Here is an 18,800-nt window from a genome sequence, read left to right as displayed (position 1 = left end):
GAATTTTATTACTTTTTATTATACACCAACTAGTTTATATTTTAGTTCTTTACAAAGAAAAATGCTAAGAAAATTAAAATCACATGTTATATGGTTTTAAATCATAATTCCAGATTTCTTTACATATAAGATGGAATGGTCCAGCAGCTATGTCCACTGTCACAGACTTTAGTTCCGTTCAATGATATGGCACATCCTGCAAAATTAACTAGTCACACACAAAAATGTCTCAAATACAGTAAAAATGTACACACAATAAAGGTAATTTACAATGACGAATAAGGAATGTAATTTATCTTGGCTGTGCTTCAGAAATTCAGGGTCAATAGCCTTAGTCAAGGCACAAAAGCAGGAAGAGGTGAGCACAGCTGTCTCTAGAAGTGGGCCAAGTATGTACAATCACTGATGAGGTATGCATGCACGCAAAGGATTGAAAACTGCTCAGTCTTGCAACGAAAACTGAACTGAGTTGAAAGGAAATGCTGTGGCTTCCCCCTACTATCCACCTCTGGATCAAGTCCACAATTTACTTCATCATATAGAAAATAAAATTGGCAAGGATCTCCAAAAGTAAATCACTATTTGGGTAAATGAAACATAATGCTTCACTAATCCCAATTCTTGGTTGTGCCTCCTGGACTAGAAGCATTTTGGAGACAGAGGTGTTTCACAAAATTGAAATGTCATTCAGGTGAAGGACAAGACATTTTCCACAGACACTTAAACTCTTAAACTTTCAAACGGCCCTTACAGCTAAACCATTGTACGTTACAGTAGTAAGGGTGCTGGGGGTCCTTTAGCAGCAAATGCCAATTTAAAGGGCACGGGGTCTCTTCGGGTTGATTTGCTTGCTGGCTTGTTCTTCTTCTTGTAGGGCAGCACGAAAAGATTTCACTTTATCTTGGAAAAAGAAAAGAAGAGAATAAGTATTGCATTTATATGGAATACAGTGTGCAGCTAGCTTTGAGTGCTATCAAGTCAGCTTTCTTATTTCAGGAATGGTCACTCAGAAGTTTCCCTTTTGTTCTTTGTGGTCTAGAAATTCAGGAGTAAAGCCAGTGCTCAATTACAGCAACAGTTTCATTACAAATTCCTGGAAAACACATGTTACAGTGTGTTTTCATGTATTTGACTTCCTTTTGGAGTACACACAGGCTTTAGACATATAAAAATACACAATCATGTCCAAAGGGGAAAGCACTGCGTTTCAGTGATTTTTGCCTCACAGGGGAGATGCAGGAGTGTCTAAAGACATTTTTGGTGATCACAATTGATGTGGTGCCACTGTCACCTAGTGGACAGAGCCCAAGGATACTGGAAAACACTGTCGTACACAGGACTGCACTGGCTCAGAACGTTCAGTGCCAAAGCTACAAAACCCTACTCCATAATCGTCAGAGGAAAGGGAAACAGAGCAAGAATCTCCATTCCCTTCACCTTTTCAGAAGTGCACTGATCTTAAAAATGTAGGTGTTTAGGGACTTCTGAATTTGCCGCCTCCTAATGACAGCTCTAAAACATCTATTAATCCAAAATTATCTCTGTATGGTAAAAGATAGGTAAGGGCTGAATAATGCAGTATCTAGATGGCAAACTTCTTCAACGTGATGGAAGTGCTTGATAAGTCTGAACTTTGAAAAAAATGGAAAAGAAATCAAGTCGAATACTATGTATTACAAAAAAACAAAACAAGTGCATTGCGGTCTCTTCTGAATACAATGCACATACAAAAGCTATTTGTCGATTCTTAGATTAGAAAACTGATCACTTTAAATCAAGGCTCACATATGAATATAAAAGACATATACTGCTGACTATAGGATGATTTTGTGCCCGGCGCCGTGGCTCAATAGGCTCATCCTCTGCCTGCGGCACCAGCACACCGGGTTCTAGTCCCGGTTGACCCTCTTCCAGGCCAGCTCTCTGCTGTGGCCAGGGAGTGCAGTGGAGGATGGCCCGAGTGCTTGGGCCCTGCACCCCATGGGAGACCAGGAGAAGCACCTGGCTCCTGGCTTCGGATTGGCGCGGTGCGCCGGCCGCAGCACACCAGCCATGGTGGCCATTGGAGGGTGAACCAATGGAAAAGGAAGACCTTTCTCTGTCTCTCTCACTGTCCACTCTGCCTGTCAAAAAAAAAAAAAAAAAAAAAAAAAATTTGTATGACCAACTTCATGAAGGGGTTAAAAACTTAAGGAGCTTATTTTCTACTAAAAACTAGTAATTTAAATCTGGTTTCATGTTGCATTGTGTGTGCACATACATATGGATGCCTGCTAACACATAAATAGCCAATAATTTGCCAATGGCTAAGAAACCAGCACATATAAGAAAGAAGTATCTGAGCTACAGAGGTGAGCCTATTAAAAGCCACAAAGGCATAGCATGCAGGTGGCCACATGCTTCTCTTCGTCCCTTTCATTTAAAAAGGAAAAAATGTAGTGTAAGATGGCACAGAAGGGAGAAGCAGATAGAAGACCTGAAAGAGGACCCTGAGTAGACCGGAACCGCGGGGAAAAGCCTGCCAAACCCAAGATCTAAAGGGTATATAAATATGTACAATTTGTTAAATCCCTACTCTTTATCTTCCCAAAAGAATAAAGAAAACCCATGATTAGAGAACTGGAAATGACACTCCATATTTTTAAAGAAAAAAATCCAGAGAGTTGGTTTGTCTATTTGTGAAAAGGTGCTACCCGGTGTCAATAATTTTCACTTAATATTTCCCCTTGAGATAGGAAAGCCTCCCGCTAATATACATACCAATACCAATCAGATTTCAAATACTAAGAACTAAAATGAAAAGAATTACCCCGCAGCTCAGTTAAAATGTCTATTTTTTGCTCAAGAATTGCTTCAAGTTGTGTAGCATATGAATCTACATCATAATCTACTTCTTCAGTCATCTCTAGAAGAGCCTTTTCGTCTTCTAACCACCGAATAGATTCCTAAAAGAACAAAAATTCAACAATCCAGTAAACTCTTAATTGTTAAATATAACCCAATGTATTAAGATGGTATTCTCTAAAATATTAATAGACATAAAACATCTTTATTCAGACAGTAAAAAAAATTCAAACAGGAATACATGTATAATGGTGGGTCAAGCAAGATGGGTTCATTTCTCTATTTTGACTCCACCTCAAGTGGGAATTTGGGGAAGGGAATGAATCAAACACATCAACGTCACTGGGCAGAGTAAGTTTCAAAACCTTAACAGCTGTCCCTAAAAAAGGTTAAGAACAGGCATAATTAAACTACTGAGCAATCCGCCCGGGGCTACAGTAGCCTAAAACTTCTGAACTATCTGGAAATAACAAATCCACCCGGGCCTCAGAGTAGCTGGGCCAAGAGGGAACTAAATTCTAAACACCAGCTCTTCAAAATTACTATAAGGGACCAATGGATAGCCATTTCTATTTTTAATTTTAACTTCTATTCTTTTCATTTTATTTGAAAGGCCTGAGAGCCATACAGAGATATTCCATCTGCTGGTTTATTCACAAAGTGCCTGCAACAGCCAGGGAAGGCCAGGCCAAAGCTAGGAGGCTGGCCCAAGCTGTAACTCCATCAAGGTCTCCCATGTGGTGGGGAGGCAGGTCTGAGAGCCATCATCTGCTGATTTCCATGGTATGCACCGGCAGATCAGAGTAGAGTAGCTGGGACGCGATCCTGGTACTACAATAGGGAATGTGGGCATCTCAAGGGGCAATTTAACCACTGCATCACACGTCTGTCCCCTAGTTGATTTTAAAAAAGATTTATTTATTGAAAGGTAGAGTGAACAAGCAAGCAACCAGCCGCTGGTTCATTCTCTAAATGGCCACAAGGGCCGAGGCTGGGCCAGGCTAAAGCCAGGAGCTTCTTCTGGGTCTCCCAGGTGGCCTCCCACCGGAGTCCAAGCACTTGGGCCATCTCCTGCTACTTTCCAGGTACATTAGCAAAGACCTGGATTGGAAGTGGAGCAGCCAGGACTTGAAATTGTTTCCATATGGGATACCAATACTGCAGGCGGTGGCTTAACCCACTACTCCACAGTGCCAGCCCCCAACCAGTGTCTTAACACCTACACCACTCACTCACTCACTCCACAGGTGTCCATTCTTAATTTAAACACCTAATCCTCTAAAGAGATTCTCACCAAAAGAGTTTGACTAAAATTTATTTTAATGAATGCATATCTGAATCCAAATTAAAGTGTTCGCTCTAATGTTTGAGCCCCAGAGTTTCTTAATTTTGCTTGCAAATAACAAGATTTCTTCAACATTAGAGAAGGAATATAGATAAACAAGGAGACTGAGTTATTGTTTATTTTTTCTCAAGAAGTATTCATAATACTATAGGAAGCAGGAGGTGTGGTAAGAAAAGTAAAATAAACCAATTACACACAGTCTTCACAAAAATATCCAAACGACACCTTCACTTCCTCATGAATATCACCATCTCGGATATTATCTTGTGAAAATAACAGCAGAGGTTATATAGTAAAAGTACTGTAATAAGTTGAAGACACATTGGGATGAATGCCTAAGGAGTTACTGCTACAGGCAGGAACTTTTAAACCTTTCTCCCAGTTCAGAGCAGTAACTGTCTCCTGAGGAAGTCTTTTTTGCTTGCTGCCATCAAATAAACAGGAGTAATGATGGGCAGAAGTTCAACTCTTCTCTAAAACTGGACAAATGTCAAAAACAAAGTAGAGGGGCCGGTGCTGTGGCATAGCTGGTAAAGCTGCAACCTGCAGTGCCAGCATCCCTGGTTCAAGTTCCGGTTGCTCCACTTCTGATCCAGCTCTCTGCTATGGTCTGGGAAGGCAGTGGAAGATGGTCCAAGTCTTTGGGCCCCCTGCACCCGGGAGGGAGACCCAGAAGAAGCTCCAGACTCCTGGCTTTGGACTGGCACAGCTCCGACCATTGCAGCCATTTGGGGAGTGAACCAAAGGATGCAAGACCTCTCTCTCTCTCTGCCTTTCAAATAAATAAATAAATCTTTAAAACACAAACAAACAAACAAACAAAAACAGGGACCAGCGCTGTGGCACAGAGGGTTAACGCCCTGGCCTGAAGCGCCGGCATCCCATGTGGGCGCTGGTTCTGGTCCTGGCTGCTCCACTTCCAATCCAGCTCTCTACTGTGGCCTGGGAAAGCAGCAGAAGATGGCCCAAGTCCTTGGGCCCCTGCACCTGCGTGGGAGACCCAGAGGAGACTCCTGGCTTCAGATCAGCGCAGCTCCAGCTGTTGGGCCACCTGGGGAGGGAACCAGAGGATGGAAGACTTCTCTCTGTCTCTACCTCTCTCTGTAACTCTGTCTTTCAAATAAATAAAATAAATCTTTAAAAAAAAAAAAAAAAAAAGAAGAAAGAAAAAACAAAGGAGAAGCGCAGCAAATGAAGCAGATGCTTTTACCACGAGGCAAAAGAAATGCTATCTGCATCCATCAATCATTCTATTTAAAATCTATCATGCTTTTTGCCACCTAAATATAAACACGCACATATTTTTTAAAAAAGAATAGTATGACAGTAAAAGAATCATGAAATCAAATTCATATCCAGATTTCATAATTTTTTTCTAGATTTTTAAAGAAAGGCAGAGCCTTTCTTTATCTTTTTTTCCTTTGTTCTTCAAAGGTACTTTCTTACTTTACCTGGAACACGGCTCTGTGATCTTCCACAACTTGTTCTTCCATTTCTACCATTTGTGAAACAGCTTCATGGAAAGTAAACAACTGTGGAGAAACCTCTTCTTCCTTAAAATAAAAACAGCATAAAAATTATTACATAAAGCATGTATTTTAAATGTTTTAAAATTAGTTTTTCAATGTCATTTTGAATTTGAGGAAGCCTGAATGCTAAGGACAACTAAAATACAGATGGCTTAACTTTTTTTCTTAAAAGAAATGTAAGATAAAAGTCTTTTACGATTGTGATTATCAATTAGTGTTCTGAGGGACTCAACTCTTAGTAAATCTGAATTTCCTAATTACAATTTGCTTGCCAGTTTTATGGAAATATCAACTGATAGTTCACAACTTTATGTCACTAGAAAGGAAAAACTCTACACACAATCTTGTACTTCATAATGAGGTTTGGTTGATGATCATATATGATGATGGTCCCAAAACATAAAATGGAGCTTAAAAGTCCCCATCATCTACTGAAGCTATAGCCGTTCTATTGGGGTAGCACAACACTTCACTCATGTGTTTGTAATAATGCTGGTATAAACAAACCTATGGTGCTTCCAGTTATAGAAAAGTAAATAAAGCACATACAATTATGTACTGTACATTACACAATATAAACCATATTACTCATTGATAGATTATATTTTAAAATTATTCAACTTCTCTATATAGGAAAGCTTATTATAAAATAGTATATCATGTTATGCTAGCAGCAGCTTCACACACCTTCTATTTACTGTTTCTTCTCTTGTCCTTGATTTAATCTCATGTTTTTATTCATCATGGCTCTTGAAGCAATAGGATATAGCACACATATATGTATGTCCTTATACATACAGCCTGTGTGTGTAGTAGGCTATACCACAACCATATGTTTTTCTAAGTACACCTTTTATGATTGATGTACAACAATGAAATCGTCTGATGCATTTCTCAGAACATTTTTGACTGTATATACGTAACACATTCGTATTTTGGTCCTACATTGAGTTAAAACTTCTCTGGATTAGCTTTCTTTATGAGCCAGTGTGTCTAATGACTTTTTTATTTCCAAACCTTTAGTTATATAGGCAACCACGTAGGCTATGTAAAATTGTTCAAAAAAATAAGCAGAAAATTATTTTTCAAATAAAATACATGACTCTAAGCATATACACATATTTTCATTAAATAATTTAAGTACACATTTGACTCTTTCATCAATAAATTTTAGATAGTCAAGTTAGCTGAAGAATTATTTTATATTATTTTCAGGAAAATATGTACTTATTAACACTATATGCTGGAATTTTCTCAAATTCTCTCTCTCCTTCTGACACACACACACACATATACACACTCATACATTCTGACCACCTCTCCACCAAGCCCAGAATATCCTTTCTTTCCCTTGCTTCAAGATTCTAGACAAAGTTCTTTTATTTCCATAAAGTCTATTCCAAATACTTTATTTTGCACAAATTTCTTCTACCTCTGAAATTCCAATACACTTCTAATTTGTCTACCAGTATTAATTTTCTCTACAAAGGATGTTTTAGATACTATTCTAATCTTCCCTGTTAAGACTTAATATCACAATAAGAATATGTACACTTGTACCAATTTTTAACTAAAAGCTAATATTGAACCATCTCAAGATAGTCTCCTGAGAGTAGCAAAGCTGAAAGAAATGTAAGTTGTCTCAAACACAGAGCTTGCAAGAAGGCATGAACTCCTTGATTGGTTTTGCATCTAGCCAACCTCTCCAAAATAAGGTGTTAACAGAGGCCCAACAGATGCTCCGAATAAAAAGGGAAGCTATACAATAGAGAGTGCCTGTCTTGCTCTGGATTTCCAACTTTAGGAAGTACTTTATCTAGGTGCAATGGGTGGCAGGAGAGGTTTGCTTTAAACAATCTAAGAGTTGGGAGAGGGCATCTGACAAATGCCTGCATTCCATATGGGAGTGCCTGGTTTGAGTCCAGGTTCCATAAAGTTTATTTACTTATTTGAAAGGCAGAGTTATGGAGAGGCAGAGGCAGAGAGAAAGAGAAGTCTTCCATACGCTGGTTCATTCCCCAAATGCCTGCAACAGTTGGAGCGGGGCCAATCCGAAGCCAGCAGTCAGAAACGCCTTCCGGTCCCAACGTGGGTGCGGGGGCCCCAGGACTTGGTCATCTTTCACGGCTTCCCCAGGTGCATTAGCAGGGAGCTGGGTCAGAAGCAGAACAGCTGGGACTAATGCCCCTATGCTGGCGCTGAAGGCAGTGACTTTGGCTCTGGTTCCTCCACTTTTAATTTAGCTTCCTGCTAATGGACACTCTGGGAAGCAGTGGGTAACAAAGTACTCGAGTCCTTGCCATCCACGTGGGCAATCCAGATGGAGTTCTAGGCTCCCGCATTTGGCCTGACCCAGTCCCAGCTGTTGTAGGCACTTGGAGAGTGAACCAGTGCATGGAAGATCTCTCTGCCTCTCCAATAAAGTGAAAATAAATAACATTCTAAGAGCAACTAGTCTCCTTCAAAACTTCTGGAGACACATGACAGTAACTGACGTCAGGATCTCATTTTTAGTTCTTTATCATCTATAGTTCCAAGTTTAGAACTCTTTATCTTACATCAGATTTCCCTAATCTTGGAACTACGGACATTTTAGGGTGTGTGTGGATGCGAGAAACAGTCTGTGCACTGTATGATGTTTAGCAGCATCCCGGCCTTTATCTACCAGCTGCCAGCATGCTATCTCAGCTGTCACAAATAAAAATGTATTCATATGGGGGCCAGTGCTGTGGCACAGTGGATTAAGCCCCCACCTGCAGTGCTGGCATCCCATATGGGTATCAGTTTGAGTCCCAGCTGTTCCACTTGCAATCCAGCTCTCTGCTATGGCCTGGGAGAGTGGTAGAGGATGGCCCAAGTCCTTGGGCCCCTGCACCTGTATGGGAGACCCAGAGGAAGCTCCTGGCTCTTGGCTTCAGCTCCAGCCATTTGGGGAGTGAACCAACAGACGGAAGACTTCTTTCTCTCTCTGCCTTTTAAATAAATGAATAAATCTTTATTTTTTATTTTTTTGACAGGCAGAGTGGACACTGAGAGAGAGAGAGAGACAAAGAGAAAGGTCTTCCTTTGCCGTTGGTTAACCCTCCAATGGCCGCTGCAGCCGGCGCACCGCGCTGATCTGAAACCAGGAGTCAGGTGCCTCTCCTGGTCTCCCATGGGTGCAGGGCCCAAGCACTTGGGCCATCCTCCACTGCACTCCCGGGCCACAGCAGAGAGCTGGCCTGGAAGAGGGGCAACCGGGACAGAATCCGGTGCCCCGACCGGGACTAGAACCCGGTGTGCCGGCGCTGCAAGGCGGAGGATTAGCCTAGTGAGCCACGGCGCTGGCCAAATGAATAAATCTTAAAAAATAAAAAAAAAAAAGTATCCATACAGGGGTCAAATTACCCCTGGCTGAGAACCACTGCTTCAAACTCTGCTTTAGTAATAGTGATTTAGAACAAAATAACAAAAAGTAACTATGCCCATATAATGTATACTTTATTTCTTTAAAAATATATTTATTTTCATTTTATTTAATAGGCACAGAGATAAAAAGATCTGCCATTCATGAGTTCACTTCCCAAATGGTCACAAATAGCTAGGACTGCGCCAGGCTGAAGCCAGGAAACCAAACTCAACCCAGGTCCATGTGGGTAGCAGGGACCCAAGAATTTGAGCTATTAGCTGCCAGCCTGGGTGTACATGAGCAGGAAGGTAGATTCAGAAGCAGGGCGGAGACTTCAACGCAGTCACCGCAATGTGGAATGTGCACAACCCAAGCAGTGTATAACTGCTGTGCCCAAGTCTACCCCTACAATATTTTAGACTTACGACCTGCTAGAAACTATTACAGCTAAAGTTGTGCGTCTGCATGTTTCAAAGAATCGTGCATTGCAAGTAGCAATAAGTTTAGCTGACGCAGATTTGGCTCTGGGTTCACAAAGATCTAGGTTTAAATCCTACCTATGTCACTCACTACTTGTAAAATAATCTTGGTCAAGTTACTTACACCTCTTAGGATATCAGTAATAAAACCAAGAAAACCACAGCACCTACCACACTGAATTGTGAGGATTAAATCAATAAGTAAAATACTTAGCAAATGAACATCACATAGTAAGCAACTAATAAATTCTACCTTTTAACATTTTGAGAAAATGTCAGGATAGGTGTCCTAGTGTGAAGAGTCATACAAAAGTACAAAAACATTTTAAAAATGAAGTTTAAAAAACTACATAATTTTTATATATCTCATAGAAAGGAATCCTCTCAATACATTAAAAGCAATTTTGTGAAAGTATGTATTATTTGTGTTTTTAATATATAGCTTTCTGTCCTTATAATGGGCATATGTATCATTATTATTTTTTGAGTAATTGGGCAATCAAATTTTTAAATTAGGAAGTACCATTGAACATCTCAAACACACAGAAAACAACCGAATTTAACAGATGTTAGCATTCTGCTGTGTTTACATAGTTTCATTCATACTTTTAATGCATATGTATATAACCCAGTTTCTTTTTTGTTAAGCTTTATAAATGATATACTAGTGGATGAATGAGCAAAATTCTTAAGTTTGCTTTTCCCCATGCTATTTAAAAAATTCCCAAATTTTAATACTGGCATAAACTCTGGAAAAACAACAGTTTACATCAGAGGATCAGAGAACCTGATAGTATACATTTTGAGTTCGTGAGTCATACATTCTGTGACTACTGTTGTGCGAAGTACCCAGACTACTATACGTGAATAATCACGTCTGTGTTCTAATTCAACTTTACTAATAAAAACAATGAATGACCTACAAACTATCATTTGCTGACACTTGATTTAGATGATAATTATCAATCTAAATCAGTAGTTTTGTCTCTCACGAAATGAACCCAGATTAGATCAATCACAACTATATTAAGTCACTCACGTTTTGTTCACAAAGAAGTTTTAGATCATCTCTTTGAGGGGAACTCCCCACACCCCACTGTGTCTCTAAATCATCAATCTGGTTTGGTGGATGGTGTATTATTGGACGTACATCACCAGCAGCAGTTGGATCTACAGTCAATTCTTTCACCCTATAAATATATAGGAAGTATCTAAGATTAACAAAGACTTGTGAAGAAGAGTAAAAAAATACCAACATATTTAATAGAAAGGCAATTCAATTAACATACTATGATTAATGATGTCACCTTTATAGGTCTAATTTAACATTAATCTGTGTTGAAACACTTAAGGGGATGTTGGGTTGTTTAATTTTAGGAATTTACTTCAGCAACTTTACAATTACTTCAAATATACTCACTGTACATAACAAATGATAATTAGCAAAGTACACAGTCAGTATTTTAAAAAAATGTTTTTGCAATTAATGGCATTTAGGTCAACAAATGGATCATTGCTGATACACATTTTGTAAATTTCTGATAGTAGTGATATTAATAAAAATAGCTCTATGTGAAAAAAAATTATTTCTGATTTAAACAGTTTTTACATTCCATCACTTAAAAAAATGTTGACTCATTATAGTTAAATTTAAACATTTGGGCAAGAGTACAGCTTCTCAGTCAAAAAGATGCTTGGTTTTTCCTTGCAGACAAAGAAATTTGTAAGAGCATACAGAATAAAAGTAAACTCTTCATTTTAATCAAGACAATTTATCTTTCAAAGGTAAGTATGCAAAAGTGACATCATATTTAAAAAATATGAGGGGAACAGGAAGTCTGAATTCTAACAACATTTTAAAGCAAATAAATTAATAAAGGACACAAAAATGCAGATCATGCATTAAAACCACCACCTGTCAAATGAAATGAATATGAAAAATAAAATGGCTTAGGACGAAAGTAAATGAAATGCTTATATACAGCAAAATTCAAAGCAACTATTAAATATTAAAACAAACAGCTTATGTATAGAATGAAGTAGACCTGGTAATCGAAGGAGAAAAGTCGTCATACTCATAAGAAGGAGAGAGATCGGGACGACTGCCACTACCCTGTGAGAAGGGAATGTCTGATGGACTAATTCCAAACTCCTTTACTCTGCAGCACCAAAACAGCAACAAATTAAAAGAAAAATGCTCTTGTAAACACAGCAATGCACAGTTCACGTTTTCATTTAGTATTCAGTTTTGTTTAGAAAATGAGAAACGTTGTGTAACAATGAATTTAGAGTATCGTTTTACAAATAATGATGGAGTTATGAACCATTCTGTCCTACTCTAGAATTCTAAATCCTTCCTTTCTCGTGTGCTTTCCCCTTGTCTCATAATCTTAGAAGTTTAACTAGGCTAGCACCTAAATCTGGAATGTCCCTTATTCTAAGTACACGACCATCCAAACTAACTTCTTCACATGGTCAATTCCATGAATATTTTGTTTATTAGCATTAATCAACACTTTTGCAGTCTTTCTCAAACAGTATTTGAGAGAATTAAGTTTCAATGTCTTAAGTCATTCAATGTACCAAATTAATTTTTTTCCTATGCATCTAGAATAGTATTAGCTGTGAAACATCCTTGGGACAAATGAGAAAATAGTCACTCAGTTTTCTGTGGCTGCTGATTCAGATGAAGAACCTACATTGAGAACAGTCTTTGGCAATGGAATTTACTTTTGCTAATGTTTCTAATGGTTATATTTAACCAAGTTACGACTTTTCTGAACACATCTATGTGAATTCCCTATTTCCTTTTTGGTTCAACCTCATTTCAAAGCAGTAAGTATTTATTAAGTACTTACTATATGTCAAGATTAGTAATTTTTAGGCATTATATTATGTAGTCTTAATAACATCTTATAGTATTATCTCCATTTTAAAGATGAGAAAACTGATCCAGAGAAAGGAAGTATCTTATCCAAGGCCTTTCAATAAGAAATATGGCTTATGAGGCTCAAACTAAGCCCTGAATACAAACCTTATACTCTTTAAGCATTTCAATATACTATCCAAATTCTGTTTTTCTCCTTACTTCTCTAAGGTTGACTAAATGGGATTTCCTTTCTTTTATACGTCAAAAAGTCCAATAGCAGTAATTCATACACATTAAATTAAAACAAGAGTATATCTTCCACTTAAAATAGCTGACTTATTGGTAATATCTACTGTCAAAGGTTCAATATTATATCCACATATCATTTAGCCTTTAATAGTCAATCTAAAAAGTTTATTTTACCACATGCACTTTTAAAAAATCTAAATTTCTAATACTAACTTAACTCCCAGCCCCATTTCCTATCTGCTTCAGAATCTAATTTGCACACTTTTAGTCCCATCTACGTATTTTTCTTCCATCCAAAATCTTCTTATCCAAGGCAAACTAAATTATATCCAGGAACTGTACTCCTCAAATATGCTATTAAAAAACTCAATGATTCTTCTACCCAAGGACCAATCACTAGAACCTCTTCCGTTACAAAAAGATTGCAGTCTCAGGCACATGCTGTGGCTTATTAGCGGGTTAAGCCCCACCTGCAATGCAGTGCTGGCCTCCTGTATGAGAGAGCCAGTTCAAGTCCTGGTTGCTCTGCTTCAATCTAGTTCCCCGCTAATGCACCTGGGAAGGCAGCGGAAGATAGCCCAAGTCTTTGGGCCCCTGCACCCACTTGGGAGACCGGGTTGGACTTCTAAGATTGGTCCAGTCCCGGCTGTTGCAATCATTTGCGGAATGACTAATGCAAGATCTCTTACTCTGTGTGTGTGTGTGTGTGTGTCATTCTGCCTTTCGAATAAATAAATATTTTTTAAAAATATACAATTACAAAAAAGATTGCATTCTTTGCTTCAGGACAGAAGCGACTATGTTTCTGACTTTTACTTCTTTATGGGACAACTACTACTTCTGAAGGTCTTGTGCTTTACTTCCCTCTAAAATACTTCAGTTTTCTCATCTGATTTTTGTTCAAAGATTTATTTATTTATTGGAACAGAGTTACAGAAAAAGACAGAAGTAGATCTTCTATCTGCTGGTTCACTCCCCAAATGGTCCCAACAACTGCTGCTGGCCCAGCTGTCCCCAGGAGCCTGAAACTCCATCTGAGTCTCCCATGTGGGTTGCAGGGGCCTCAGTGCTTGGGCAATCTTTTGCTATTTCCCCAAGCACATCAGCAAACTGCCTACTGAAGTAGCAACATAAATAATGATTAATACACTTAAAATATTCCAAGCACTATGCTAAACATTATACACAGACCCATCCCTTTTCATCCTCAAAACAATGCTTTAAGATGGACATGATCATTAATCTCTGCGTTCAAACGATAAGCAAACAAGGACACAGAAAGGGTAATTAACTTTCTTGAAGCTTTTGCTACCATTAAGTACTGAAGGAAGTATTAAACCCATTTGGTCTTGAGAACGGAAACTCTTCAATCACCATGCTGAGTCTTAAATCCAAACTGTAAACAATTAAGAGATTTCCTAAAAATGTAGAAATTTAATGTAATACTACTATCACCTTAAAATACTTAACTAAACAACACGGGGTAGATTTAATACTAAAGAGGAATGGATTCTCATTAATTGTAAAAAGAGATAAAGAAACAGTTATTCACTCTTAATGTTATAAAACAATGCCATGAAATTATCAAGGGAAGGTGAATATCTTTATTCCTAAACATATGGAAGTAATTTTTCCTAGATGGTTGGTCATACTGAGTTACATTATGTGATAAATGTTAAAATATTTTACTTGGACCAAAACAAACTAGACAAATATACAGCTATAGACTGATCATCCCTACTCCAGAGAAATGAAACCTTTAGCTTAAAATCCAAAATTTTTTGAGTATCAACATAATGTCACAGGTGGAGAATTCCATACCTCATGTGAAGAGTGGCAGTTAAAGTGCATGTGCACTAAAAATACTGTATAAAATTACCTTCAAGCTACATGTATGAGGTGTATATGGAACAGAAATGAATCTTGCCTTTATATCCGGGTTCCATTCCCAAGATATTTTACTATAAATATATATAAATATTCCAAATCTGAAAAACACTGAAGTCTCAAAACACTTCTGGTTCCAAGCATTTGAAGAGATACTCAACTTGAACAATATTTTCGTATTAGGGGTAATCCTCTGCAATCTGAAGTTTTAAAACACAGAGGGCTTTTGTTTTAGTTCTGTAATATATTTTACTATACTAAGCCCTTCACGTTTCCCAGGAAATATTTAAAAATAAGCAGCATTTTACATTAATGATAAAAAAATTCCACATCATCAAAATGAACAGAACAGTTTACAGCCAGGTGCTCATAATTCAAACTTAAAGACATTAAATTTTGAGGCCGGTGCCGTGGCTCACTAGGCTAATCCTCCGCCTTGCGGCGCTGGCACACCGGGTTCTAGTCCCGGTTGCCCCTCTTCCAGGCCAGCTCTCTGCTGTGGCCAGGGAGTGCAGTGGAGGATGGCCCAAGTCCTTGGGCCCTGCACCCCATGGGAGACCAGGATGAGTACCTGGCTCCTGCCATCGGATCAGCGCCAGCCGCGGCGGCCATTGGAGGGTGAACCAACGGCAAAGGAAGACCTGTCTCTCTGTCTCTCTCACTGTCCACTCTGCCTGTCAAAAATAAATAAATAAAATAAATTAAAAAAAATTTTGAAAATGAAGTTCTATCACATTTTTAAGGAGTATTATATTTTAATATCTTTTAACAAAAGGTCAATACATCTACACTTTCCATCAGTATTTACTACCATTCAGAATCTCTTTAGCTGAAAACAAATGCAGCAAGGAGAGAACAATCCAATATGGGAAGCAGGATACACAGCAGACTGATAGAAAAACAGCACTCTGGCCTCAGAAACAGCCCTTAAGGCATTTGGATCTGGCTGAAGAACTCATGAGAGTATTTTAGGCATGGAAAGCCAAGACACTCTGGCAAAAACAAACAAACAAACAAACAAACAACACCCTATATGAAAGATCTCTGCGAGGGAGATCCCAGTAGAAAGAACAGACCATCAAAGAAGGAGGTACCTTTCTCTGAAGGGAGGAGTGAACCTCCACTTTGATTATGACCTTGTCTAAATAAGATCAAAGTCGGTGAACTCAAACGGCTTCCATAGCCTTGGCAACTCATGACAAGAGCCTAGGGAGATTACTGACGCCATAAACAAGAGTGTCAAATTGTTAAGTCAACAACAGGAGTCACTGTGCACTTACTCCTCATGTAGGATCTCTGTCCTTAATGTATTGTTCAGTGTGAATTAATGCTATAACTAGTACTGAAACAGTATTTTACTGTTCTGTGTGGGTGCAAACTGTTGAAATCTTTACTTAATATATATTAAATTGATCTTCTGTATATAAAGATAATTGAAAATGAATCTTGATGTGAACAGAATGGGAGAGGGAGTGGGAGTTGGGAGGGTTGCAGACGGGAGGGAAGTTATGAGTTTAATTTAATATTATCAGCAATACTTTTTAGCATATACCACAACAATTAAAGGAATACAGAATGGCCCCATCACTTTCACGTACTTTTTGCAGGGGTGGGAACCAGCCTGCTGGCCTTAAATCATTTGCTCTGGCTCTGCCAAGGCAACTGCAGGCAGGACTTGAAATTCAATCTATACCAGGCTAGCTTTTAGGCTGGTAACTTTGTATGGTCTGGGAATTAGGTTATAAATATCCAAAGGGCTGTTAAAAGAAAATGTTTTCCCAACCCTGCTTTAGAGTATTAACATAGTAGGAAGAATCTGCATGATTTAAATATATAAATTATAAAATATAACTTGGTTGAAATGGATAGAACAATTTTACTAAAGTTACCTATACCTCTTCCAAATTATAAAACACATTTTCATTTATTGCTAGAATCTGACAAAAATGATTCTAAATATTATCTGAAAGAATTAACATGCAAAAAATGTTTTTCAAAAACTGAAAGAGGGCTGGTGCTGTGGTTCAGTGGCTTAAAACTGTGGCCTGCAGCACTGGCATCCCTCATGGGCACCATGTCGAGTCACAGCTGCTTCACTTCTGATCCAGCTCCCTGCTAATTCAGTGGAGGGTGGTTTAGGTCCTTGGGCCCCTGCACCCACATGGGAGACAATGGAAGCTCCTGGCTCCTCTCTTTGGCCTGGCCCAGCCCTGGCCATTATGGCCATTTGGGGAGTGAACCAGCAAATGGAAGATCTCTCTCTGTCTCTCCCTCTCTGTAACTCTGCCTCTCAAATAAATAAATAAATCTTCAAAAGCTTTGGAAAAATAAAAGACCTATAAAAAATTTGAAAGAACAATGTAGTTAAGGTTTGCTCTATGAGATATTATACTATCCACCACATTAATCCTTTCAAATCTCAAACTGAAGAATCACCACTCATACCTATTTGCATATCTTAATGTATTGAGAGTATTTTCACAGGATGCCATTCCTGGAGAGATTGTGGCAATCTAGGAAAAAAATCCAAAAATTAAGAAATGGCTGTAAAAATGATCAAGAGAACAATACTAACAAAAAACTTATATAGATAATCCTACCATTGTTATTTAATAAAAATAAAGAGTAATGATGTCTAAACTCTTACGATAATTTGCCATCTCATATCCATAACCAGATAATAAACATAAAGCCCGGTTGATACTTAAGAAACGATCTAAAGGCATCAGCAAATAATAAAGACCCAGCAGCAAAAGAAGAAGGGAACAGTATGAGGGACTGCCCCTCACCTATCTCTTACACTTGGAAATGGCAGAACGTATTATAGCTGCAGAATAAGCCACCCCAGAGGGACAAGGGACTACATCTTAAATACTACTATATTTCTCACAACAGGAGTGAAATTACTGTCATTAATATACTTTATAACTATCTACAGATACTGTCTAGTTCTTTCTTCAGGATTAAAATGAAACAAACTTACCATGCAGGTACGAGAATTTTCACCTATGAATGAATCTCTTAACACCTGAGTGAGTTTACTTGCTCGGAAGGGAGTATGAGGTTTATTTCTACCTAAGGCTCTGATGCACTCCTGAAAATTAAGAAAGCAAGTCACACAGATTAGACTTTCTTAAAAAGAGGAACCCTGGTTAACATAGTTTAAGAAGTCTCTTAGTACAAACTGTTAACACTGAAGGTATGTTCAGGTCTGAAAATATGAAAAACTGTTTTATAGCATAGTAAAGATGTTTCCAGAAATGCTAATTCAATAAAATGAACAACAAAACCAGCTTTATTATTCCAAAAGATAATTCTGGAAATGACTAGTGTTTAAAAGTGGCCAGCAGTAAGATAATTGTAAAAAATTAAAATTTAAAAGTGTCACTCCAAAAGAAGAAAAAAAGAATGTATTACTGTGATTTTTTTTCAACTTTTGTTTTTCTAGGTAAAAGAAGAGATATAATGTGTGCAAATAAAAACTCTAGGTACAATAAAATCTGTAACTACAAGAACAAATAACTAAACTTTAAAACTTCTCTTTTTACTAGGTAAAACTACTCTTATTTTGCAAGTGAGTAAACAAAATTAAAGTCAAAAGTAAAAGACCTTTCACAATTGAATAAATTTTACTTACCTTGAGTGCTAAAAGGCTTTTATTAATTTCAGCACCTTCAAGCCTCGTTTGCCTGTCTGCACTGGAAGTATCAGCTCCTCTTTCATTTCCAGCCAAATCAATGAGAGAAAATTTGCCATGTAGTTTTCCTTTCCTTCTAAGAATAATCTGAAACACCGCATGGCTCCGAGATGAATGTGCATTGGCAGATGTTTGACCAGATGTTCTACAATGCGATCAAGGACATCTTTAATTTACATGTTCAAACCACGACGGTTTTGTTCAAATAAAAAGCAACATGCCCCCGCCCCCATCTAGCCATTCTTTTTTTTTTTTTTTTTTTTTTTGACAGGCAGAGTTAGTGGAAAGAGAGAGAGACAGAGAGAAAGGTCTTCCTTATCTGTTGGTTCACCCCCCAAATGGCCGCTATGGCCGGTGCACTGCGCCGATCCAAAGCCAGGAGCCATGTGCTTCCTCCTGGTCTCCCATGCAGGTGCAGGGCCCAAGCACCTGGGCCATTCTCCACTGCCTTCCCGGGCCACAGAAGAGAGCTGGACTAGAAGAGGAGTAACCGGGACAGAATCTGGCGCCCCA

General features: G+C 38.4%; 1 protein-coding gene across 13 annotated transcripts in view; it reads right to left on the bottom strand.

Moving 5' to 3' along the window:
• KIF2A (kinesin family member 2A) overlaps positions 1 to 18,800 on the bottom strand; it is a 79,828-nt gene continuing 61,028 nt past the window's right edge. For 7 of the 13 annotated variants that reach the window (XM_051853726.3, XM_051853729.3, XM_051853730.3 and 4 more), the window contains 8 exons: positions 18,228 to 18,432; positions 17,574 to 17,684; positions 17,036 to 17,103; positions 11,631 to 11,744; positions 10,625 to 10,775; positions 5,641 to 5,742; positions 2,810 to 2,945; positions 1 to 900 (listed from right to left, as the gene is read on the bottom strand). In XM_051853726.3, the coding sequence (XP_051709686.1) occupies positions 815 to 900; positions 2,810 to 2,945; positions 5,641 to 5,742; positions 10,625 to 10,775; positions 11,631 to 11,744; positions 17,036 to 17,103; positions 17,574 to 17,684; positions 18,228 to 18,432 (973 nt within the window). In that variant the 3' untranslated portion in view covers positions 1 to 814. The remainder of the gene's footprint in view (positions 901 to 2,809; positions 2,946 to 5,640; positions 5,743 to 10,624; positions 10,776 to 11,630; positions 11,745 to 17,035; positions 17,104 to 17,573; positions 17,685 to 18,227; positions 18,433 to 18,800) is intronic. The other 6 variants (XM_051853731.3, XM_051853732.3, XM_070056747.2 and 3 more) reach the window with 1 other exon arrangement.

The sequence above is a fragment of the Oryctolagus cuniculus genome, chromosome 14 (genome assembly GCF_051225735.1).
Source record: "Oryctolagus cuniculus isolate XC-2025 breed Fujian yellow rabbit chromosome 14, ASM5122573v1, whole genome shotgun sequence".
NCBI classification, from domain to species: domain Eukaryota; kingdom Metazoa; phylum Chordata; class Mammalia; order Lagomorpha; family Leporidae; genus Oryctolagus; species Oryctolagus cuniculus.
Note: the sequence above shows the minus strand (reverse complement) of the source record. Positions and strands in the feature narration are given on the sequence as shown.